The 27,301-nt window shown below is 34.1% G+C and overlaps 1 protein-coding gene across 1 annotated transcript in view; it reads left to right on the top strand.

Moving 5' to 3' along the window:
* LOC129230665 (glucose transporter type 1-like) overlaps positions 1-27,301 on the top strand; it is a 290,489-nt gene that overhangs the window by 180,127 nt on the left and 83,061 nt on the right. The window contains exons 5-6 of the mRNA XM_054865080.1: positions 2,177-2,301; positions 7,195-7,263. Of these exons, the coding sequence (XP_054721055.1) occupies positions 2,177-2,301; positions 7,195-7,263 (194 nt within the window). The remainder of the gene's footprint in view (positions 1-2,176; positions 2,302-7,194; positions 7,264-27,301) is intronic.

Here is a 27,301-nt window from a genome sequence, read left to right as displayed (position 1 = left end):
ACTGCTCAGTTGAATCGATTTAAACCATTTTCGTTACCTTCGAGTTTGATGAATGTACATTCATTGCAAACAGTTGAAATGTGATTAGTTGAAAAATCAAATGTTCGTTATTTTTGCTGGCATTGTGACCTCCTTTTGATTCCGAAGACTCTAAACAGCCTAGTCAGATTTTTGTTTGCTACATTATAAATATAATTTAATTTGCCCTTTATGCAGTCATTTCTATGAATGCGGAGTTCATGTTTTTTGCCCAAATTTTACCTCTAACAGTAGGGGAAACTGGGGATACTTGATCCCTGGGAATACATGATCCCACAGCCAAAAATGTGCCAAAATCATTAAGTAGAAATTTGAAACCTGACAATTATGTTAAAGTTATACTTGTACGTAAAAACTGGCAACACTGTTTTTTTCAGCCATTTTGTTTTAGCTCAAGAAATGATTGTATGAATGTGTCACGGGAAACTTTTTTTATGAAAGCATTCCGAAGTTTACATTGTCCGTTATATACAACTTAAAAAAATATATCGAAGTGTAATATTAAAGTATAGACAGTCTTTAATAATTGAGGCATATTTTTAGTAAATTGTCACTGATTTTTCATAATGGAACAAGTATCTTTGTAAAAAATCGCCTATTAGGGATACTTGATCCCTTCGTTTAGAGGGATACATGATCCCAGGGATCAAGTATCTATGTCACAATATAAACACAATGAAAACAATATAACTACTCTTTACTAAGTTGACTTTAACTTTAAACATTCAAAACTATGTTCACACAATAAAATTTATCATAGTATGAGTGATAGATTTAAACAATCACTGCAGTAAATATGCTAAACAATTGAAATATCAGTTCGCACTTGTAACCCACATAACACCTCAAACACATAAACTGACTCTACTGATGAATTATGTTCTGATCAGCCAAATGAGATTGAACAAGTTGAAATAGATGTCAAATCCTTGTTTGAATGAAAAAAAAATATTTTGTTATTGTTAGATTTACAACAAAAAAGTAAGTTGCCCATTATGTAGACCCGTTAGCGGATAGAATGCAAAGTTGGACTTCTAGAGTTTCAAATAAGTTTTCGCGCACAGGCGAAAAGATAATATGCTTAATCAATCTATTTTTCCTGAAAAATTGACAAAAGTGTAGTAAATGAGAAAGAATGTGTAAAGTTGCTTACATCCAGTTTGGTTGAGCGGAACTTTAAAAACTTCACTACAACAGACGAATTGTTTGCATTTGACTTTTCAGGTTTTGAAAACATATTCTAAACTTTCTTTTCTTTTTTATGAGTATACTGATACTTCTATTTTTCTTCCCTCTTTTTAAAAATTAATTAAATTTATAAAACTCTTTGTTGCTTCTTGTCTTGGAATAATAGAACTAAGTTGACTTTTGTGCTTGTCATCCTATTTTTTATTTGCTGTAATTTTAGCTTCATTACGCTACTTAAAAAAAATTTTAGTTTTATTTATAAAATATATTGTTTACAACTCCATTGTAGACTAAGTAACTGATTGAAAGCATAATAATTTCATTAAAGTTGTGTACAATTCTTTTTACAAATGTCCTAGTGGAATGGTATATTCAATATTGAATATACCATGCCTTGTCTTCAATCTTCGAGTTGAACCGAACCATTGTTTCGGTCATTCGTCTGGTCAGTGCTGACTCTACATTAGCTATCAGTTTGTTTGGCACTCTTGGCTTCCTTAAGAGGTTTTCCACCTCCAGCTCATTCACTTCCTATGCCGGGTTGATGAGTGCTAATAAGCACGAAACTGCAGTCCTCGGCTGGAATTGACTGAGCTGGCAGTGTATTTCATGCCAGTATCTAGTCCCTGACATTCATTTGAATTTCGAGGTCATGAACTAAATTAAGTTTTTTGCAGCTATAAATGCGATAGGAGTCGTTTGTAGAAACAAGAAACTCAACTACTAGAGTCCTATCGCTATTCGGGATTGCATAAAACATACTTTGAGTTCAAAACGTCAAAATTCGAATTAATGTTAGAGGCTGAATGTTGTAAGAGAATTGTTGAGTAACTAGACGTAGTTTTTTTTCCCCTTAAATTTGTGCGTTTAACGTTTTTATCCAAGTTTTAAAATTGCTGTGTTCAAAATTCTTTGGCACAAAATATCTTCATGTCGTCTTCCATTTCAGGAAAGGTGGAATTCTACTGAACAATCTGGTGGGCGTGGCTGGTGCAGTCCTGATGGCCTTCAGTAAAGCTGCCTGGAGCTTTGAGATGCTCATCTTGGGCCGCCTGGCCATTGGTTTCAACTGCGGTACGTAACCCTCCATTATTCTCGCCCCCCCCCCCCTTCCCTCGAAGACCGTGATTAACGATCTCGCCGAACACCAGAACCCTTCTCCGTGCTTACTTAATATCGCTTAAGTGCGCATTAGCATCTCGAGCGAGTTGCAATCCGTTTGCATCTTGAATTAATTTTGCCTCCGCCGGACGAAACCGGTCGGTTTCGTATTAAATGCGTTCTCTAATTTTAAGATTTGAGTTATTTTAATCATTGGTAAGATATGCTCTTTAGACCTTGATGGAGTTCCAATAAAGTGATATCGTGGCATCATTCACTTCATTGCAATGCCGTACTTGCAGAAACCTTTTTAGTATTTCCAGACATCAAAAAAAGAAGTGGTTCACTGGAAAAATCCTTTAAAAGAGAACAACATTTTTCAAATGTAACTACACTCTGTACGCAAAATACACAGACCGAAACTAAACAAAAAGATTTCTAGAAGGTTTGGCGCTATGCCACTTTTGGGGATTTCCTCTTGAATAAAAAAAAAAGGTTAACCAATAGAACTCGCATTCACCGTCTGCTTGGTACCAATTTGTCCTTGCCCAGGCCAAGCATGTGACTGAGGCTGCCAAATGGTTACATCTAGTCATTGCCCCGCAGAATTTCACTTATGCTTACAGGCCGTGACAATCTCTGAAACTCATAGCAATAAATAGGGCGCTACAGGGAATCCCTGTTTTTCATTAAAGTTGCCATTGATTGATGGATACACATGGTTCCGTTCAGAGCCTCTTCCGGTTAAAATGGGTGACTTCCAATCAAAAATAAACAAACTTTGAAATGTTGTCATTGACTGGGGGATGCACAGGATTCCGTTCAGCGCCTCTTGCAGTCAAAATGGGCAACATATGAAGTTTCGAACTTTTCGAGAATTTCAAGGGCAGATCATAGTTGCATCGGTTTAACAAAAAAAATTCATAAATTGTCAAGGTCCGAAAGCGTCAGCGCCATCTTTTTGGGTCATGATTTAGTCTGTCTTTCTCGTGAATGAAGTTTAGAGCAGTATTCGCAATTATAGAACTTGATTAAGCCACCTTGCGGTGATTAAATAATTAGCCACACAAGTGAACCATTTTAGGTTTGCCTGAACAATGCAGATGTCTCATTGGACAGACCATAGCCTACGTAAGTGTGTTGGTCTTATCTTTGCCTCTTTCAGCTACCATTAGGTAGAGATTACAGCGCCTCCTTTATTGGAATTACGAATCTTTCGTTCAACTGGTACATTAGTGCCGCAGACGATTTCGAAGTATTTTTAATCATTACCTTTTTGCAATTCCAATAAGCTATAGAAAATGCTGCAATCTCTGGTAAATGGCGGTTGAAAGAGGTAAAACCAAGACCGACTCATTTACGTAAGAATAGATACGCCCCGTCCGCCTTGTGGGCGCAAAATTGAAATGTTTTACTTTATTGGCTAATTTTTACATTCTAAAAGTAGCGTCTTTAAGCTCTAGAGCTGCAAATATTTTTTATTTAAAATTGGCAGACGACCCTAGTGTTTTAATTCCTTTTCATTATGTTTTATATTTACTGAAATGACAATGCTCAATGGCGAGAACAATAAGAAAAATAATTGTGGTTTTTTGAGCAATCACGATTGCTTATGCTTTCATTTGACTGTTTTGATGTCCTATTATTTTATTGTCCCGCCAGCACCCTCTGCAGCATCACCGTCAACCGGCCCCTCCCGATGCTGCTCCTCTAGCAAAAACCGTCTCCAGGTTGCTCCCATATCCTATATACACATGCATACACACATCTACACACACATACATACACACATACCCATACATAACACATACAAACACACACTTACACAAACACACACGCATACATACAGACACCTACACACACACAAACACATACACACACACAACTACCCACACATTCATGCCTACACACAGACACAAACACACATGCCTACACACACATACACATACCCCGCCCCCACGCACACAAACACTCATACACACAACTACCAACACTCATGCCTGCACACAGACACAAACACACATGCCTACACACACACATACACATACCCCCCCCCCACCCCACACACACACGCCTACATACACACTCGTGATTGCGAAAAACATAATTTGAATTCAAGATGACAAAATTCAAATTAATTTAATTTTTTTTTTCTTTAGCGCTATTTAGTCTTTGGTGGAGTTCCAGTTAAGTAACGTCCTGTCTTCAAACATTGCAATATCGTTCTGTCAGAAACTTTTTACTATTTCACACATTAATATTAGTTTCCAGACAAGAGGAAGAAAAATTGGCTCCTGGAAAAATCCTTGACTAAAGAACTTTTTTTTTCCAAACTTAATAAGAGCTTCTCACAAATCTAGACCGAAAAGCATTTATTTGTAACTGTTGTAAAAAAAAAAAATAATGATTTTTTCATATAAACATATGATTTTAGTTTTATTTTCATTTAACAACCGGATTTCACTGAAAATAAAGTATAATCGAAAAATAAACCCTAGCATGGTTTTTCAGGTCTCCCTGATGTAAGCCCTAACTTTAAAATAAGCCCCACTTAAGATCATCATTCAAAAGAACGAACGTTTCACGGCACAAGATAGGCTTCCTATAGTGTAAGATTTGAACAATTAGGGGCTCTGGGGCTCGTTCCCGGTAATTTCTTGAAACTGAAATCTTCAAAACACCGTTTCAGGCTATCTTGATGACTTAAATAGGAGGACACGAACCCCTTTCAAAGACGGGGTTGCATTAATTATTCTCCTCGCTTTTCAATGTTTCTTAAAACCGAATAAATGTGTTTTTTAAGTATGAAAAAGGGTAAGTTATTGTGCAAAAAAATAAGGCATTTCCTGCAAATAAGCCCTAGGGTATCTTCTGTAGCAAAACTCAGCATAAAACCGGGTCGTATTTTCGGGAAAACGCTTTAACTACTCAAAGAATTGTATTTGCACACAGGGACAGCATTTCAGCATTTCGTTTGGGGAGTCGAGTTTCTTGAACATGAATTTTCGCAGTAAGGTATAAAATACATATTGGTTAACAAGAAATGATAATAAAATGGTTTTAATGTTAAGAATAATTGATTTTCTTAAGAACAATGAAATTTTTTACGGCCGAAGCTTTAAATTTATTTTGTAATAAGTTATCTCACAAAACATTTCGGTACTAGTTTGTATTTATTAGTATGTTTTAATCTGCTAGTTTTGGAGTCAGGAAGAACAGAAAATTTCGTAACTAGATTTAATCAATATCCAGTGTTTTGCTTTATTGCCAATATAGCTAAAGATGAAGGTCTTGTTTGCCTCATTGCGCTTCGAAGGTAATTCTCAAACCTCCTGACACACAAAAGTCAAAATGGTTTGACGTTCAGTTCTCCCACAACTTTCTGGTTGTGTGCTGAGTTTTTCGTACTGCTGAAGAGGCTCCATTGTAGCCTTGAAATAGCTATATGATGTATTTTCGTGTTAATTTGTGCTTTATTTACGTTGGTTTTTCAATTTAATTACAAATTCATCTTTCAAATGACTGAACTGATTGAAACAGTCAAAAAACAACAGAAGCAAGAAAGTTATGTCAAAAAACACATTTCCTTCTGATTCCTCTCTTTAAAATAACCAAGACAGCTTTTTAAATTGGGCTAGTATTTATTTTGCGTCATTAAAAAGTATAGTCGCAATTCACAAAACAATTCTTCTTCCCTCATGCTATTACTTATAAGTGTAATATTTTCTTTTTCGTTATCTATACCCACCTACATAATATTAAACTTAAGACCAGTAATAAATTTACCTCATCAAATCCTGTCTCAATTCCTTGAGAAACTGAATTGGTCATTTTATTCGAAATATTGATTTAATAGTTTGGCTAAAACTTCACGTGAGTTTTGTCACCTCTCCTACATTGGCATACAGTAAAAACTGCTATGGAAAAATTCTGTCACAAAGTTCCAAACTTGGTTCAAGTATGCATTAGTGCGAAAATTACTAAGAGTTTCAATTGTCAATCCAAGAATTAGGATTAGTGGATTGAAATTTTTATGATGGTGTAGCATCGTTGAGAAAACGCTCCGCAGTATAAATGAAGTAAATAAAAATTCAAAGAAAGCCATACATATTAAAATGACTTCAGATTTTCTATCAATGAAAAGGTCGTTTTCCAGTAGTTCTTCCAGGAGGCTTTTATGGATTCAATTCTTGAATACCATCTTGTGTCACTCAGAGATTGTCAAGTAAAGAGCCTCAAAACATATATTTGTTGATGTGAAAGTATTTTTTTCATGTGGGATGTTTTTCAAAAATCTTTACAAAAAGTTTCCACGAAGGCATATATTACATAGAAATGCTAAAATGTGCTTCTAATGCAAGGCATCAATGAACACTTACCAGCTAAACATTAAGTTATAATATGTTAAGTTATGTATATAATTTATAAACATGTATGTAAAATGACATGGAGTTTATGCTTAAGAATTGCGCAGTCTCAACATTGTACGGGCATCTCATACAATATGCAACATCCATCAAAACTTAGAACACACAATTTTGAAATATTTAACCCATATGAAGAAATCACTTCTTTAGTGATAAGGCAAACAATTATTCTCTATCAGTTTTTTCTCTTCTGAAAATGCAGGCAAATGATTCTCTAAGTCAGCGTTTCTTAAATTGTGTTCCGCGGAACCCCAGGGTCCCCCAACGTCGTCCAGTTCCAATGAAAAAAAAAATTTCTACATTTAAATTTCTTCTTATCAATTCATATTGGTGTTCTATAAAGTGATACATTTTTAATTCAACTGCGTATTGATTTGATCGAAATGTTTACATATTTTTTTTCTTTATTTAACTGTTTGATTTTTTTTTTCTTTTTCAGGTTTAAGCACAGCGCTTGTGCCTATGTATTTATCAGAAATATCCCCTGTCAACCTTCGTGGTGGCCTAGGTAATATTTTGTTCTGAATTTACATGTTATGGCTTTTGTTTTTCTTTTTAAAGTTTTGTTAATTTTTAAAAACTTATTTCTGTTCTCTTTTGCATTATTTCTTCTAATATTGTTTTGCTTTCTCTTATTTTCTGTGTGTTCCTTACTTTTCACCGACACGAAATTTTCTCCCCCCCCCCCTCTTTTTCAATTTCAAACTTACCTTTCGATATATTTAAGGGGGGAAGAAATTTTATAAATCGTCGAAAAGTAAGGTAAACCATTTTATAGTACATATTATCATTCATACCTTGCTAGTGAGACTCGGCGAAAAGACCGAAAAGTAAATTCTGTAGCCGACATCAATTTTCAAGGGAGAAAAATAGAAATCGTAAAACAGCACCCTCGGCTACTCCCCCCCCCCCCCTCCCACTGACAAGATTATTTGTATATCGTTTTATCTTGCTTCGGTCGTTTTACAGCACATATACTCTAGAATTCTAAAAAGCAATTTTTTTAAACAACCCATAAGGTTGTAAACCTCCGCCGAAAACTCTATTTTCAGTCCCTCAAATTAAGAGTGATCAAATAGTGATAATAAAAGTATTTAATGTAATAATATCGCAATCCACAGTATGACACTAACGTTCATCATTGGTGACGTCATGCGCAGATTGTGCGGTTTTGAATATCCCATCGAAGCACTGTTTAGTTTTCAATGAACTTATGGACTGACATATGAGAAAATGATTTTTTTTACTGTCCTCTATGCATAAAAATTTGTTTCAAAAAATAGAAAACCAACCCCACCTGATAACCAACTCATTTATTTTTCTTGTCTGTTTTCTTATTTCACCCTCATTAATGCTATTCCTATTCCTAAGTTCATAAAGCACCAACTTTCGACTTAGCCACAAAAGGCTGATCTCCCTCATCTGGGAAGTCCGTCATCAGCTGATGAGCCTGGATATAATGAGGACTCAATTGGTGGCCCTTATCGTAAGGCCCTTTGTGGAGTCGGACTCTACCTGACAGGGATTAAGCTTCCTTCCAAAGAATAAACCCTTCTCTGGCAGCTTGTTCGGAAGAGTTTGACAACTGATGAATAGTAAACAGTACACAATGTGTAGCGTCTTTAGTTGGAGAGTGGTCGGTGCATTCCGATGACTTAAAACATTGATTGTTTTTTCTTGATCTTTGAATGCACGATCAGTTACTGTCCTTGTTAAGTTGTAAGCAACCATTAGCATTCAATTTATTTTGACAAAGCATGAATGCTATAAAGTAAGAAATAACAACGTCAAAAAAACACAAATTGCAGATTACTGCAGACACGTGTTTCGACGTTACTATGAACGCCTTTTTCAATGCAAAAAGTGTCTGCAGTAGTCTGCAATTTGTGCTTTTTTTGACGTTGTTATTTCTTACTTTACTGTTCATCACAAAGGTATTTATTTATCTCATGAATGCTATGTTTTTAAGAGTTGCAGAAGCATCACTCCAGAACGAAGTTTTGCAAAGAATAAATATCCTTATGTTTAATTATCTCGTGCAGCATCAAAAGAGTCTAATAAGTTAAAAATAAATTATTTATGTATACGAACTATTTATAAATGAGATGACATGATGAATATACAGTGAAACCTGTGTAAGTTGACCACCTGCGGTGCCCTCTACTTTTGGTCAACTTACAGAGGTTGATTTATCTAATAAGGGCAAATTCCGTGCCTGAAAAAAGCGGTTATCTTACAAGGGTTGTCGACTTTACAGGTTTTACTGTATTGACAAAAAGAATATAACTTAAGCAAATATTTACTTAAACGAATAATTAAATAAATTAAAAATATTATGAGTTAAGGCAGTGAGGGTGGGTCGGTTTCCGTTTTAAGGAGTACCATTTAGGAGGAAGTCCGAATTAGCTCAGACAGCACACGATAGATGGAAGCACCGTCATCAACATTTCGAAAATTAGAACAAAACCAGATGCCGACAACTTCTGGTTCAGCACCCTAAGAGGTATTAATTCTCGTGGAGGACTTTGTGACCACGACATATTTAACATGCCCCAGTTATCATCAGTGGACACGAAGGATCTTCGATCGGCTGGAGCTCTCCAATTACGAGCTCGGCGCCTTACCGATCAGGCCACCTCGTCCAAAAAGAATTATGGCAAACACTTACATTTTATTCATAAAGTATTTGAACACTACTTGTGAATTGAACTACTTGAACTGTGTTATAATGCATGATATTCTACTACCATCTACCTTGTATGCAATTATTAGATCATGATCACATGCAATAATGATGGGTGAATAATATTGTTGTTGTGATGTAGGTGTCCAAGTTCCGCGTATTGATTAGATAATTCCGTGGTAGCACAAGAAACACATTTATTACTAACATTTAGCACACATAGAAAATAATTAGCCTTGATTAAATACTACAATTTGATAACAATTCGATAAAGGCCCCATGTAGCACAGCATAGGATCGATGGTTGGTACAGTGATTCGATAGTCAGATTGATTGAATGAGTCTTGTGCCCAGTTCGAAGTGTTGCCACTCACTCGTTTGCGTTCATTGAAATACAATAATTGTTGACAGTCTTTGGATAGAGAGGGGACATGACCCCAATGGTACTCCCTTGTATCCGCCTCTTCCCCCATATGGCTAACCATGTTTGTACAACTAAGCTTTCCAAACATGAATGGAAACTAAGATATCACGCCTCAGTGTAACAACCAGTTGCTCTTCTCCCTCATTAGACTTAGTAGATTTCCTCCAATTTCAAGAGAAAAAAATTCTGACGGTTTTGAGTATTTCTGATGCTCTATTATGTATCTAACGTTCGTTATCTGGGCTTTAGACGGTCTTCCTTACGAAAAAAAAATCAATTTTCCAATCTCTTCTGGAGGACAAAAAAGCATTTCCATTTCTACGGAACTTAAATAGGATTAATTATTCCACTTAAATCACAAGGCCGTCATTTTCTCCCTTCAATTTTAATCGTATTTTTTCGGGAAAGAAACTTCTCATTGGAATAGTAACAAATTTAATAGGAAAAAAGAAACTTTCCGTCTCGTCGAAGTCTTCAGATAAGAGTACGGGAAGAAAATAATACTGCGGTAAGACAGCAAATAATCCAAAGAATAAGTAAAAAAAAAATCTTTACTTGCGGAATTAAATTACAAAAACCTCGCTCTGGTTTAAGAAGAAGATAAAATAGGGAAATTTAATTCTGTGCCCAGACTTGGTCCTCTTCGTAATTTGTATGCATGGAATTTAACTGCAGTAAAAACTTGTATTCTCAGCGTTAAACGTAGCTGGCATTTTATGGGTATTTTTTTATGCCTTAGTATTCAGCCCTCTGGAGCTTTTATTGTTGTTGTTTTTTTCGGAGGAAAATTATATTTCATAAAAATCCTTTGCCCTTAGGGTTTTGAAAATATTTAATCACGATCTTTGTAATTTTTGTGCCATTTAAATGAAGCTTTTTTGCCATTTTCTTAGTGTTGGCCTAGATTAAAGAATTGTGCTGAAAGTAAAGTTTAGTTGTTTTGTTCTTCGCTGCGCTGTTTAGATTTTTATTCGTATTTGTTTTCATATTGGTATTTTTTTAATACGTAATAAAGAAATAAAGTTAATTGTATTTCAATAAAATAATGTATTTGGACAAAGTTAAAGTTCAATTTTTTTTTACGGGAACTTAAAACGACTTTGCAAAATGATTCACAATGAGCTGACAAAACTTGATTATATGCGTGTATGAATGCAATTCTAAACTGTAGTTTAGGGACGCAACGAAATGGTAAAAGTGTGTTTTGTTTCGATGTTATATATATATATATATATATATATATATATATATATATATATATATATATATATATATATATATATATATATATATATATATATATATATATATATATATATAGTGATAATAGCTTTTTTTTTGACAGTTGTCGATCTAAATTTAAAAAAAATAAATAATAATAAAACTCTTAAAAATTCAATGGTCCTACATTATCTTCAAAATAAACTTTTGTTTTCTTATCTTCCCTGACAGTTTTCTGCAGAATTGATATATGTTCGATAATCAAACTTAAAACATAATTATGGTCATTTTCTAAAATGTGCAGACGATTTTAACTCCTCCGATTATATCCTTTGACGTCATAGATATTATCCATCAAAATTCTTTGGAGCTTTCCCCATAGACCATCTCTATAAAACTCCTTCGACGCTCCCCACATAGACATTCCCTATGGAGCTCATTCGACGCTCCTAACATAGACATTCTCTATAGTCCTCCTTCGACAGTTCCTCTCATTAAAATTCTCCTTCGAGCTCCTCCGATGATTTCCTCATAAACATTTTCCGTAGAACTCCTTCAATGGTTTCCTCATAAGCATTTTCCATAAAACTCCTCCGATGATTTCTGCATAAAAATTCTCCATAGAACTTCGATGATTTCCTCATAAACATTTTCTATAGAGCTCCTTCTATGATTTCCTCATAAACATGCTCTGTAGAACTCCAACACTTCGCTTATAGGCATTTTCTACAGAACTGTTTCAACACATCTCTCGAAGACATTTTCAACCTTTTTCAATCTACGCATCCCTTTTTGTGTATCATAAACTATGCGTGTACTCCCTACTAAAACACTTCAACTATATTAACGTGTATTATATTAGTTAAAATTTTGCATTTAAAAAACTGAATGGTGATAAAGAAAAATGTACTGCACTTCTTTCTTATGCAAAATTTATCAGAAGGATGTATTTAATTGTTTAGTTATATTGTACTATCAAATGAAAATGTTTCAAAGAACATTCAATAAATTTAAACTCAAAATTAAAGCATCCATTTTTTTATTTTCAAAATTGTTTGGAAATTATTTATACTGGAAAACGTATTGCAAACATAAAAAATACGAGTTGCTTAATTAATTGAGCTTAGCTACTAAAAGGAAAATCGTAGCCAATGCTTCAATGAAGTTTTAATATTTACTTTACAATAATTCAAATGTGGTAAACTATAGAGTTAGCAGATGATTCTTAAATGGCAATTTCCCCCCCCCCCCCCATTTCGTCGCGTTAAAGCCGTTGGCAACCGCTAATTTCACCCTTTGTTGAGTTGATAATTCCGCACCCTTTGACTTCTCATAACGAACAGGATTTGGTGCAAAACTCAATCTTATTTTGAAAGGAATTTTCGGCATGGTACCAATTGAAAATGAGGAACTGTTTTTAATTCATGTAGTTTTCTGAAGTCTTTCTACAGTATGGAGTGGACGAATTTCTTTGATTTTTCCATGTGGTTACATCATCATAAAAAGGATAAAAACTGCATAAAGTGGAATTTGTTTAAAAACTGGAAAATGATTAGAAATAGCGTTATTGGATTGAATGCTTTCTTTTCAATAGTAATTTAACAACGTGGTTTGACGTGTTGAATTTTCTGCTTGTTTAGCGTACTGTGAAACACACCGTAGCGTTTTCTGACTCCGTTATGTAATAACAGTTGTATTAATTTAACTCTAAACTATACCACATTACACACGTTCTTGATTGATGAGTGCTTTAAGCAATTAATTATCTCATCATATACATTTATGGACCATCTAACATGCTAATCATTAATGTGATGCTCAGTTAACTAATTTCATTGCCTGTGCACACTGTAACATTTTAGCCATTTAACATGGTGACTTCAGTAATTTCCTCTGCTCAGTGGATGCACGCGCCAGCAGTTAATCACAGCAATTGCTGCGTATTCGTATTAGTGACTATTTAGTGCATAACGTACATCAAATGTTCTCTGAACATTATGGCTCTGTTGAATTGTTTCATTAATTCATGATGTTCTGGCACTGCATCATTAATACTTTAACTTAACTATAATTGGTTTTTCTAAAAAAAGTATATTTTTTTAATTGAATCCTCCTTTCTAACAATGTTTTTGTAGTCTTAGACTTGTAATAGAATCGAAAGAATCAATGTTGATATGTGTACGGATGGGTTCTCAACTGTTTCAACCTACGCACCCTTTTCTGTGCATCATTAACAATGCGCAACTTTGGTTTTATTAAAATGTGTTATCTTACATAATTAAAAACTGAGCGTATGTACCTACCTACCTATCTATCTATCTATGTCCGAATTACTTCTCCCGAAAGCCAGTAAACTGACCATCGAACCAGGTATCGATGGATTCGTAATTTTCTCGTCTTTTTGTTTGGCTATTTAAAATAATCCTCCGATAATAATTAGCAGAGATATCAATTAAAAACTATTAATTATGACACTTAGATTTCGACATATTTTTCGAAGGTTTTCCTCCATTCAAATTATTATTCACTGCTTCATCTCAACTTTGCGCAACAATGCTTTTATTAAAATTTATAGCGGGTGAAGAAAATCATTGAGACGAAAGATCTGTTGCCATTTTTTGTCTCGAATATGAGCAAATAAAATTCTGGGTTTTGTTTTAAAGGCTTCTCCTGGTAATCGGAGGATTTAAAATGTTTCCTTTTTGGTTATTTTTCCGCAATCTGCCGCAAAAGTTTACTTTTTTTCTTTTTCTTGGTTCAAGCTTGATTGTTGAACACGCGTCACTTGATATAACTTTTTATTTCCGAGGTAAACGTGCAAAGCCGGGCGACGCAGCTCGTATTGGATAAAGTTGATTACGAATAGATAATTTTTTTTAAGCCAAGAAATTTATTTTAATGCACATTTTACTTCAAAGTTCTTACTATCCAGAAGTACAATTTAAAAAGTTTTATGAATTAATTAGCCAGAACGCTCTTTTTGTTTACAAAGTTCTTCCATGTTTGGCGTCAGCTTGGAAAGAGAGAAAGAGAGAGAAATACAGACGTAAATCATTCTCAACTGCAATCTTGTAAACTGCAAGTTAGATATGGCACTTTTAGGGTGAAACGTTGTAGCACCAGTAGCATCTGAGTCCCATTTGTCCCCCTTAAAGGTGCCAGTTGGTTCCGTATAGCCCCACTGAGGGTGCCATTTGACTCCATCTTACATCCTTTAAGGGTTTCACAAGTGGCAAAATGACCTTCTTAAGAAGCGCCTCTGCTGCTACAACGTTTCACCATAAAATGTGCCATATGAAACTTGCAGTTTTTAAAAGTGTATAGAAATAAAGTTGTAGTTGAGAATGATTTACGGGTTTTTTTTTTTTTTTTTTTTTTTTTTTTTTTTTTAAAAGAAGCTGAAGCCAAACTTGGAAGAACTTTGCAAAAGAAAAGAGCCGGTAATTAATTCTTAAGACTTTTCTTCCTTTTATGTCTGGAGAATAAGAACTCTGTTGTAAAATGTGCTTTAAAAACATTTCTTGGGGGTTTTTTTTAAACCTATTTCCCTTTAACGGATATAACACAAATTAATAAAATTAGAGTGATTTTATAGAAAATTTTGAAAACATTTCTTCGCGTGAGTAAGTTGCCATAAAGCCCAGAAAGTACTTTATATCAATGATTCTCTCTTCTCTCTCTCTCTCTCTCTCTCTCTCTCTCTCTCTTTATTTCCACTATATTTCTGTATTTATAATGTATTACTATACCCATAGATTAAATTTTATTAGCCAATCATATGCATTTTCATTAAAATTTATATTAGTTTTACTTCAAATATATTGTTTTCGAGATTTTTTATACATCAATTTCAAGTTTAATTATATTTTTTAATGTACATTAATTTATAATTGAAGTTACAAAGTATTTTTTTAAAAAATCTCATACGGCCAAATCGCTTTTCCCCAGTGTAATATTGTTTAATTAAAACAAAAATTCAAATGTATTTGGAAAAAATTAACCAGCTAAGCTTTCTAACAATACAAAAACCACTGCTGTTTGACTTGTGACACAAAACAAGAGACGTTCCACGTTGTCTGAACCCCCATTTAAATCTTCTCCAACCAAAACGCCCACTCAGCAACAACCAGCCGCTAGACAATCGTCCATTCATTGTGTTGCGCCAGGACAAGAGCTCTCCAAGCCATGATTTGTTCGGCCTAGTTAATGCATTCTGGGGTAATTACTCGTTCCACGTGCACATGGGCAGTCGGTCCCCCCCCCCCTTCCCCCCTCTTGCATCTTCCCATCAGAAAAGGGATGCATAGAGGATGGATGTTCTTCCTTCGAACATCCAATTACCATTTATTCTGCAGTTAATATAGTGCTACAGTTCTGAAGAAGAATATCTTTGCGCATGCGTTCTGTCTTTTTATTACGATTGTTGCTTATGACTGCAAGCTGATTTTAACATAACTTAAACTATTCTTAAAATAAATAAGCATCAATCGAGAATCAGAAATAACTTATCTGGAATCCTCATTGCTTGTCCCCCTCAAAATTTTCTTCTTGTTATTTTTTGAAATTAAATGTTTTTATTTCATTTATATTCGATTCACATATTGCACAAGGAAGGCAAAACAAATTACTATTATTAATCGATCGAATTAAATTTCCCTCGTACTTCTTTACTTATAATAAAACTCAAAGTCTCTCTGTCTGGATGTCTGTAGGATGTCTGGATCTCTGGGACGCGCATAGCGCCTGGACCGTTCGGCCGATTTTCATGAAATTTGGCACAAGGTTATTTTGTAGCATGGGGGTGTGCACCTCGAAGCGATTTTTCGAAAATTCGATTTTGTTCTTCTTCTATTTCAATTTTAAGAACATTTTCCGGAGCAAAATTATCATAAGACGGACGAGTAAATTACAAAATTATCATGACGTGGAATGGCAGAGCGAATGAACATAGCCAATGGGCGAGAAATTCGTCATCCATTATTTATAAATATACAGGCGAACCAAATGACTTTTTAATTTTCAACTACGAGCAAACCCGTGCGGGTACCACTAGTAAAATAAATAAAGAGGAAATGTTTTTCGTAAAAATACGGTGAAAAAAAACTCAAAATTTATTTGGACCTTTTAAGGTCCGACAGAAGAAAAAGTTCAAAAGAAAACTAAAAGCAATTCTGACCCTTTAATCAACTTTGTTGCAATTATTTTTAGACTGCAATTTTGAAATATATATGCATTCTTTTTTCTTTTTTTGGAAGAAGATCATTTTTGGTCATGGTGTTGCTAGTATATTAGCTTAGTACTATTTTTGAAATTATCCTTCTTTTTGCGCAATAAAGATTTCAACATTCAATTGAATTAATGAGAGGGAATTCGATCGGAAAAGACATAAATTTACAATTATGGCAATAAAAATGCGGGGGCCAAACCCGCTTTTAGTTAGGCGGGTTTCATTCAAAGAGGTTCCATAGTACTGTTTGAAAAATAAACAGTCAAGTATAGACTGAAAAATAAATAGGTAAAACAAAATAAAAAGATATGTAACTACAGATGTACCTGTTTCCGAACTAATCTATCTTAAAAGGAAGCTGTGGCGAACTTCTCTCTGAGCCTGGTGATCGAGTGTCCAGGCCAAGTTATTCAACCTGTTTGATGCATTGCGTGCGTAATAATTCGTCACGCACGTCCCATTCTTAATGAACCACTTCTCACTATCCTCTTGAAACCACGATCATCACTCCTTCATCTGCCTGATTGCTGACATTTCCACTCTTGTCCTGACATTGAACCAGTTTACTTGATTCGATGCTAAAATTCACCATGGATGGGTTGCGAAATTAGACGGTTTGGTGAAGAGGAATAGGGTCTTATTTGAATACCGATGTCTTCTAGTTTTGGGTGCTCTTACTTTCATGAACTCATCTGCTATTGTGAATGGACATAACTTTTAGATTATTGTCATTGATTTTAAATGACAATTTCGAGCGAGACATGTCGAAAAAGCATATTTCTATATTGTCATTTTGGACTTCCGCTTTAAATCCGTTTCAATTGCCTTAGTAATGAAATACGTATTCAAGATTATTGTACTATAAGTATGTTTTTGTAAATTGTCACTTTTGCAAATACACTGCTGAATACTGGTACCTGCAACTGTTGGAAACCCTACTTTAACAGAAGTACATAATTTTTGGTTTTTTGCCAAAACTTTTAGAAGGTAGGTTCAAAGTTAGACAAATTTTAACCTCGTGTATTGTTACAATTGTGCAGTAAGTAAGAAAGTCTCTTGGGATGAAATTTCTAGCCATTTCTGATTCCCCGCCTCATTTTTCTTTTATTAGTAAGATTCCTTCCGTCTATGGGATTGCTCTCTCGTCGTTAGAATTTTCCCCTAGTTTCTAATATTTTTCTCTTGGTTCCTACTGTTTTTCTGACAATGCGTAGTATTCCTTTAGTTTCTATAGAAAGTCGTATACAACTTCTCTTCGTTTTCAGGACTTCTCTTTTAATTTCTTATTAAGTTCATTTCCTTTTTTTTTTTTACTTTTTCTTTCATCTCTGGGACTGTATCCTTAGTTTCTAGAGATAGTCCCTGAGTTTTTATTGCTTCTGGGGATTTTCTCCTTTGTTTACACGACTTTTCCCTTTAGTCATTAATATTTTCTCTTCAACCGTTACGATTACTAACATTGTTTAGCCATTTACTTCCTTTCTGAGCGCTTTTCTGTACATTATTAAGCCTAACTCTTTTGTTGTAGTAATCGTATTATGAATCGTATCAAATATCTAGCAACCTAGAAACGTTTAAAATCGTAAAAACGATACCTTAAATTTAAAGAAATCCTTCTTTAGACCTTTTAAGAGATGTTTTACAAGTTTAATAATTTTAATATTAAAATAATTTTGTGAAAGGCCCGTTGTTTTTTCGATCATGATTTCGTTACTAACAGGATCTTTTTTTTTTTTTTTTTTTTTTTTTTTTTTTTTTTTTTTTTTTTTTTTTTTTTGCGATTACGATTTTTTGTCAAAATGTCTGGCTTTGTGGACATAGGTTTTGAAAATGGTCTATTCTAGGACATTACAGACTCTTTTGAAGAGGAAAATGACCTTTAAAAATATTTCTTGTCCTGTGGATCCTCCGTTCTAGAGTCCAGCATTAACTGCCTTTCCTTTTTGTTGCTTGAAGAATCATGTGAACCAATCAGAATAACCTAATGCCATCCTCTCACAGACTAACTAAAATGTTGTCAAGTGTAACAGCATTTTTTAGAAGCTTAATGAAGGTGAATAATTAAAAAATTTCGTGAGTGTCCCGTTTTTTTCCCTTTTTTTAAGAGAAGTGGTGCCCAACCTCATTTCATTATTTTCTAAATAACAATAATATGAAAATATGGAAAAGGAAAGAAAAATACAAACCAATAGTGGTTATTATCAATTACTTGATGCTTATTTTATTAAACGCATGCTTTTGAGATACCAATTTCTGAATTTTTTGCTCCAAATTTGTGACATTGTCGCTAATCGTGCCTTTCTATTTGGAACATTGAACAAAACGGGCCACACAGATCAGCTTCGCGGGCCGGATGTGACCCATGGGCCTTAAGTAGGGCACCACTGGTTTAGAGGATCTATTTTTGCGAGTTTTTGTACCAAGTCCGACTTTGTATTCGTGAGCTTTTAATTGGGACCATTATGAGACATAACTGCTTTTTTTAAGCATGTTTCCTGCCCTATGAACCCTTTATTCTTGAGAAAACAGTATTGGTATTACCTTTGTGTTGCTCGAAGAATCCTCCTAATTCGAACAACATTTACCAAATAGTCTCAGATATTTGTCGTTGAATTAATCACAACAACCGCAGTGACGTAGCGAGCGTGGTAATCAAAACACCAAACAGAAGGTGCAGAATCGAAGAAATTTTTCAATAGGACTGAGCAAAATTGTGAATAAAATGATCTCCAAACACAGAGGCGCCCCGAAAATAAATTTTTGGGAGTTCGGAAATTCTCAATTTGCCGAATCGAACTCACACGTTTCGCCGAGTGATAAAATACGGGTATGCACACATATAGTCTCACCACCGATTAGATGGAAAGGCAAATTTCCGGCTTACAGGTCGAAATGGGCGCATCTATTAGTTTTCAGGGATGTCAGCTTTTGCAGGTGTATGCTAGGGGCTCTAGATTCATATATCAAGTAGAGTCATATTCAACTGAGTGGAACACGCGCATCATATTTTTACTTTTCCCCCTCATTCAGATAGACTCGTCCCTACTGGACGTTTACCTATTCCATACGGTCCGTGGGCAGAATGTAAGTACATCCATTGAAAAGGGGCATTTGGGCGGTTAAAATTTGCAAATATGTCTCCATGTTTGCCGAATCGCGAGACAAATTTGCCAAATAAGGAATTTTTTGGAAGGTCACTGTGATCTCTCATCGGGGCACCTCCAACGCCCCCCCCCCCTCAAAAAAATTGATAGATAAAAGAATTCTTACTTCATGCGTGATTGATTTCAACTGTCTTACTTTAATTTCCTTAATACGGCAATCACAACCTCCATATTTCTACCTCGCCCCGAGAAATCAGGTGACCAGCGATTTCCCGCCATGCCGACACAGATGGCGAACTTCTTATCGCTGGTCGCATATGCGGAAACATCAATCCTCGTCCGCGTCTTGCTGCTATCTTATTAATTCCCCAGAGCCTCGGCTGCAACAGCCCGGCAACAAGTCGGATGATGAATCGTCCGGCACCACACCCTGCACTCAAAGCACTCATCTCCGAAATTGATCTCAAATTATTGGCCACTTTTGATATCGATTCATCCGCAGTAGTTGGCGGACGGCACTCGCCTCATCTAGTGATTATGAATTTAATATTTCATTGAAATGAATGGCAGTAAAGTACTTGGGTAGGTTCAGTTTTTTCGTTTTTGAAAGTTAGTGAAGAAGGAGAAAGTGAAGAAAAGATACAATAGCAATTTGTATAAACCTGTTTCTATAAATTGCTGTTGTATCGAATCAAAATCCTCTCAATATACGTTATTGTAAAATAGTTAAGTTGACACATAAGGTAAACGCACCAGTAGTGGCCAGTGCTTCGGTAGTCGCCACTTCAAGGTTTATAATTTGAAAAAATAGGTTTCCAGGTCTCCCAATCGAGTCAAAAGTGCATCAAACGTGCAGGGGAATTACCTCCTGCTCTTTTGAATCCATTGGGAAACCTGGAATCCTATTTTTACTTCCTTTTACAAAAAAGGAAGTATTGTATTCGCGAAAAAATTTTCACTCAAAAATCGCCCTTAATTTCCATTTTGCTCACCCCCAAATGAATGTTGAGTTTTTTTTTCGATTCGACCACATGCGGAAAAGTGCCTAAGAATGTATAGACACGCGAAATATCCATTTTGACCATCACCGAGGTAATTACAACGACTTTTCTCGTGACGTCTGTATGTATGTGCGTATGTGTGTATGTGCGTATGTATCTCGCATAACTCAAAAATGGTATGTCCTAGAAAGTTGAAATTTGGTACATAGACTCGTAGTGGGGTCTAGTTGTGCACCTCCCCTTTCGGTTGCTTTCGGATGTTCCTAAGGGGGTCTTTTGCACCTTTTTGGGGGGAAATCATTGTTAATATCAATGCAAACTTAAGTGGTGTTATAATTTGGTAAACACTTGGTGACGTATCGCCAAGCTTTTGGTCGCCAAGTTTTTTCGCCAACTTGGCGACGATTTTTTTAAATCTGGTATCGATTTGGCTACTGTTGGTGATATTTAGAAAGTAAACAATTGAATCACATTAAAATTGCCAATAGTGGGAAAATGACATTAAACTGGAGTAAAAGGAAGTCATGTGATGCACACATCAGCTCGTTTCAAGTATAAACCTTGAAATGGCCACTACTGAAGCACTACTAAGCACTGGCACTTACTGGTGTCTTTACCTTACTAAGGATATGAAATTGCTCAAAAGCTTCTTAATTAGTTTATTAACGCTTCAAAATGCATACAACTACTTTCGTAAGTCAGTTTCATTCCTGTTTTAAATTTCATAAATTTCAAAATCATGCCTGCTTCATGTAATTTTCACCATCAAAAATGCAGCAAAACTCGTTCTTTAAAACAGAGCATAAGCCATTAAAAATCACACATTCGCTGAGAAAAATATTTTTATTAAAACAAATCTATCCTCTCTTTTTTATGTCAAAATTTACAAATTGCCGCAAAAAACTGCAAATCTTTAAATTTCCTCAAATGATGAAACATTTCCGTCTTTGCGAGTAAAAAAAAAAAGTTAAGCACTTTTACCTCCTTTCACCTGCTTATGATTAATGTCTCATCCGTTATCGCTGCTCAATCCGTACTCCATTTTTTAATTCAGGTGCAAATAAGTCCGATGCCACAAGATAGAGGTTTAAAAAAAAAGAAATTTCGAGATATTTAAGTATCTTCTTCCCCGCTTCGGAATGAAGCATTTCGCCTCTATTGGAAAATGAGCTATTTTTCATTTTTTACGATCATATATATATATATATTTTTGGCAACACTTAGCGGCAATGGCTGTTATTAAAATAAAAAGCGAATTGTGAAAAATGTACGTTCTAAAGTTCTAATAAATGCGAGCTGATTTGTCGGACATTTTGTTTCCCTGAAACATTACTACTGTGAAATGAGGAGATTTGTTGTCTCGAATAATGAATTTTTCAATGACTTGAAAATATAAAAGCACAACAAGAAATCTTTCGAAATTGAAAAAAGGGTATTATAAAAACTAAATTGGCGTTTTTTGGTAGGAGGGAATCAGGGTTTGTTGAAATATATCAGTCGATATATACCATGATATATATCAGATATTTATTTTGAAAATATCATGATATTTTTGATACTTATTTTTTGAACTATGATATAAATAACATAAAAATTAAAATGCATTAATCATATGAATGTTATTCATTTATTCTAAAAATTAACAAAAAAGTAATATTAGTAAGTTTATGTTATATATTGATATTTTATTAATATAATATAATAACGCAATATTATTTTTTATTTAATATTTATTGAATTATTGGTAGTGTAACAATTTTAATTTAGATGTCTAATTAAAATTTAAAAGGTGGTCAGGAAAAAAGAAAATGTCTCTTGACTGTGCACAAACTAATGAGCATTTTTATTTCTGAATTGTATAAATTTTGTAAAATAAACTAACAAAAAGCTAACTATGTTAGCAAAAGAAAAAATGAATAAAACAGCTAATGCTAAATACATATCAATATGCATTACAATAAACAATTATAGAAATATAACATAGTTTTCTACTTCAACCAGAGTAAATTGTAGTAATAAAAAAAGTTATATTCATTAAAGAAAAAAAAAGTCTTGCCTTCTTTTTTTTTTCCATTTTGCACCAAAATGGCGGTAATGGACTGACTTGGCAGGTAAGATTTCTCGTCCGCTAACGGAAAATGAAAAATTATACGTAACATTTAAACTACGGGATTTTTCATTCGTTGGAATGATAGCTTTGAATTACGTGACGCAAAAAATAAATATAGTAGATGCGGTGCTTCGAAATATTTTTAATGTACATTCTTTAATTTGGAAGGCGCAAAAAGTTTTTTTTTTTTTCTATATCGACTTTTTTCAGCTGCTAGTTGTATAAAAATAACGATCGTCTGCGCACTCAGAAAAGAAGCTGTTGCAGTGAAAGCATTGTGAGCTTAATTGGAGTTATAAGATGTTATGGATGAGAAGAAGCCGCACTTGTTGAAATATCATCGATGATTCGGCTTTTTGTGATAAATTTCCTGTTTTTGAAATGAAAAGAGAGAAATTATGGGTATACATAAATTTCTTGTTAATCGATTTCCTCCAAACTGTAGTATGAAACAAAATGCTGGTCCCTGCGTTTTTCGGTTATTCATTTAAGAATATTTTTTTGAGCTATCATGAATTGCTTATTGTCCTCACTTGACCGAAGTTGATGTTGCTTTGATTTTTCAGTTTGCCATGAAGACGAGAATAAGTTTAGCTCATTACTTCAGTAATTAGTAAGAGGGCAAATTTTAGTCACCATGGTTACAAATCGTTTGCGTTCATTCAAGGCTTTACATAAGCAAAACACTTAACTCTACCAACTCCGCTGTCCACTGGCCTCTGCCAGCGAGACCACTCCTGAGTAGAACCCCTATAACTGGAGAGGCCGTAGCATCCGCCATGTTGGAGCAAGCGGGAGCAAGCGTACTTATCGTACAACAGGGAAATACAGAATAAAAGACATTCCGTAGAACACTGCAACATATTAGCAAAGATTACAGAGCATATTTAAAACATAATGATAGTAAAATCATGAGAAACAAATTGATATTAACCTCACACAAGCGAGCTTCATTTCCAGGCTGCCAGTCACTACGTCGGCTATTAATTATCCATTTATTTTTTCTTTCTGCATCTGCTAGAAGTCTAAAGAGCTGAAATCCTTTTTGGGAGCTGTTTGCACAATTAACAGCCAAAAAAAACCACCCGTTTGACTCAATTTAACATATGCTAAAGAAATGTAAACATCAGCAGCAATGCTACGCTACCAAACACTGGATCAAGTTTGCTCCAAAATGGCGGATGCGTCGGCTCCTCCACTATAGGGGCCTTACTCCATGGCGGTGGCGTCTATGACCTACACACACACACATGCTTACACACAGATTCACGCATGTCTTAACACACGCCTACATACACACACACGTACACACGTGTTTGCGAAAAACATAATTTGGATTCAAGATGTCAAAAAAAAGTTTCTTTTTCTTTTTATTCAGTAAAATCCCGTTACAACAAACTTCCGAGGGACCGTGAATTTTGTTCGTTGTGATAGGAATTTCCTTTTAATGGAATTCAAGTAATGTAATGGCAATTAGAGCGGAACATTTATTTCGTTGAAACGGATATTTCGTTCTCTTGGTATTTGTTGTAACGAGATTTTATTGTGTTATTACTGTATATATTTAAAAAAATCTTGAAGACTAAAAGTCGGGACTTGCTACGGTCGTAACCTTAGGGAATAAAAACGTGAGTTTTAAGTAACTTAAATAAGAACACACTGTTTATTATACTGGCTAAACCCGTGCAGAACATGTGCACTTTATTTTCTCTTTCTAGTTAACAATTTAAATCCTTTATCACAATTTGCACAATTTTAGAAGTTTGATGAGATTCCGAAAAGTTTTTGTGATTCCTAATATGGCTAAAAACTTCTCAATCCAAAAAGTCTCTCGTTCTAAAATTGTATTCTATCATATTCCCTTGAATTTGCAAAATAACGCGATTTACCCATCTCCGGTTTCGACTGTCTTGACTTTTTCTAGACATGTAGATAGACGATAAATAGGCATCTGAATTTCATTAGTACGGGTGAGTACATTATTGTAAATATTGCTTAAGGTTAAAATTATATTTAATTAGAATAACTAGGAAATTTTCGGAAGTAATAACTTGTTTGTCAATAACTTCAAGCTTTGTGTAAACTTTTTGTAGTTAATTTCTGCCTTTAAGATATGAGATACAACGCGGCTGACGAAAACGATATGCTTCATAACAAGGAGCGCTGAACTTGATGATGCATAGCTTCCAGTGATTGAAAAAGAACTTCATAGAAATAATACTAGTTTAATATTCATCAAAACATTAAACAGTGTTATGTGTTCTGTCATTAATGCAATAATAAGAGTAGTAACAATAATAATTAACAACAGCAATAATAATATAACTATGATCAATAATAATAATCATCAATAATAATAATAATACAACTTTTACAATAATTATAATAACAGTAACATACAATAAAAATAATAACAATAAGAATAACAACTACAACAATAATAAAACTATAGTAAAAGCGAAGAAGAAAATAATAATTATAATACAATAATAATATAGAATATTCATAATGAGGATGTAACAATAACAACATTAATCATTATAACGATGAAAATTATAATAAGAATGAAAATAAAAATAATAACAATGAACATAATAATGACAATAATAACAACAACAACTTGCTCATACAATTGCACGGGTAGGACATTTTTACGAATACATTTTTGCTTGATTCTTGAAATTTAAATCTTCAGCTTTTAATTGTGAAATATTCGAGTATAAGGAACCAGTATAGAGTAACAACTTGATTAAAAGAAAAATTGTATCGAAAAAGATTCATTTTTACGTGTTGGTCAAACTATTTAAGCAGTTGATACTTCATGTTATGATACATAATGGTTTTTTATGTTCCAATGCACAGGCATCGCAGCGTTCCTATATTCCTATATTTTCCTATATTTCTGAAAAAGGTTCCTATTTTCCTATAATTCCTATATTTTCAGTTTCCGCTTCCTTTTTTTTTTTTTTTTAACTTTTCCCCCGACTTTTTGCTACTGCATTTCCGCGAGCGACGCGCAGACGCCACTTTATCTAAGCAGGGCTCCCAAATGGTCCGCTTTTCCCGCCAAAGTTCGTTTTTTATGGTAAAGTCCGCTTTAGACCGCTTTTTAACATTTCAGTCTGATTAGTCCGCTTTTACATAGTTTTTACTTAAATATCACATTTTAAAAGTTTTTTCATTTCGTTAAAAGTTACTGTACACCCAAACACGCCGCCGCAGCGCGTGTTAAACCAAGTTCGTACTCCCATTAAAAAAACCTTGAAAGGTTATTGGAAAAAAAAGGTCTTTTTTTTTTTTTCAAGTGCTTGAAAACCTTGAATATGTATGAAAAGTTTCTTTATTGCTTGAATTCTTTCAAAAATCATTGGATTGTGTTTCAATAGTGCAATTTTCTGAACATATATATATTCGGTTTGATTTATCGCGAAAAATTGCTTTCGTGTTTAAGGTTTCAATCCCTTTGCATCTTGTTAATATTTTGATGTTTTTACAATCCAAAGTGATTTTGACATGACCTTAGCTTAGCTTATTTTTCGTTTAATTTCAATAATTAACGAGGGAATTATTTTGGAAACTATGGCAACATTGAACTTACTCGGATTTCGCGGAAAAATGCTTCTCGCGTTTGAAATTTCAATCCTTTTGCATCTTGTAAATATTTTGATGTGTTTCACAATTGGAAGTTATTTTAACATATGCTACCTTAGTTTAGTTTATTTTTCGTTTAATTTTGGTAATTAAAGAAGGGAAAAATTTGGAAACCATGACAACATTGAACTTATTTGTACTTCGCGGAAAATTGCATCTCGCGTTTGAAATTTCAATCCTTTTGCATCTTGTGAATATTTTGATGTTTTTGAAAATTGGAAGTTATTTTGACATATGCTGATATAGATTAGCTTATTTTTCATTTAATTTCAATAATTAACGGAGGAATTATTTTGGAAACTATGGCAACATTGAACTTACTCGGATTTCGCGGAAAAATGCTTCTCGCGTTTGAAATTTCAATCCTTTTGCATGTTGTAAATATTTTGATGTATTTGACAATTGGAAGTATTTTGACATATGCTGCTATAGATTAGCTTATTTTTCATTTAATTTCAATAATTAACGAAGGAATTATTTTGGAACCCATGGCGACATTGAACTTACTCGGATTTCGCGGAAAAATGCTTTTCGCGTTTGAAATTTCTATCTTTTTGCATCTTGTAAATATTTTGATGTGTTCCACAATTGGAAGATATTTTAACATATGCTACTTTAGATTAGCTTATTTTTCATTTAATTTCAATAATTAACGAAGGAAAAAATTTGAAAAACATGACAACATTGAGCTTATTCGGACTTCGCGGAAAATTGCATCTCGCGTTTGAAATTTCAATCCTTTTGCATCTTGTAAATATTTTGATGTTTTTGACAATTGGAAGTTATTTTGACATATGCTGCTATAGATTAGCTTATTTTTCATTTAATTTCAATAATTAACGAAGGAAATATTTTTAACCCATGGCAACATTGAACTTACTCGGATTTCGCGGAAAATTGCATCTCGTGTTTGAAATTTCAATCCTTTTGCATCTTATAAATATTTTGATGTGTTCCACAATTGGAAGTTATTTTGACATATGCTACTTTAGATTAGCTTATTTTTCATTTAATTTCAATAATTAACGAAGGAATTATTTTGGAAACCACGGTAACATTGAACTTACTCGGACTTCGTGGAAAATTGCTTTTTGTGTTTGAAATTTCAATCTTTTTGAATCATGT

The sequence above is a fragment of the Uloborus diversus genome, chromosome 9, assembly GCF_026930045.1.
Source record: "Uloborus diversus isolate 005 chromosome 9, Udiv.v.3.1, whole genome shotgun sequence".
NCBI classification, from domain to species: Eukaryota; Metazoa; Arthropoda; class Arachnida; order Araneae; family Uloboridae; genus Uloborus; species Uloborus diversus.
The sequence above is the reverse complement of the archived record's forward strand: the minus strand, read 5'-3'. Positions and strand labels throughout refer to the sequence as shown.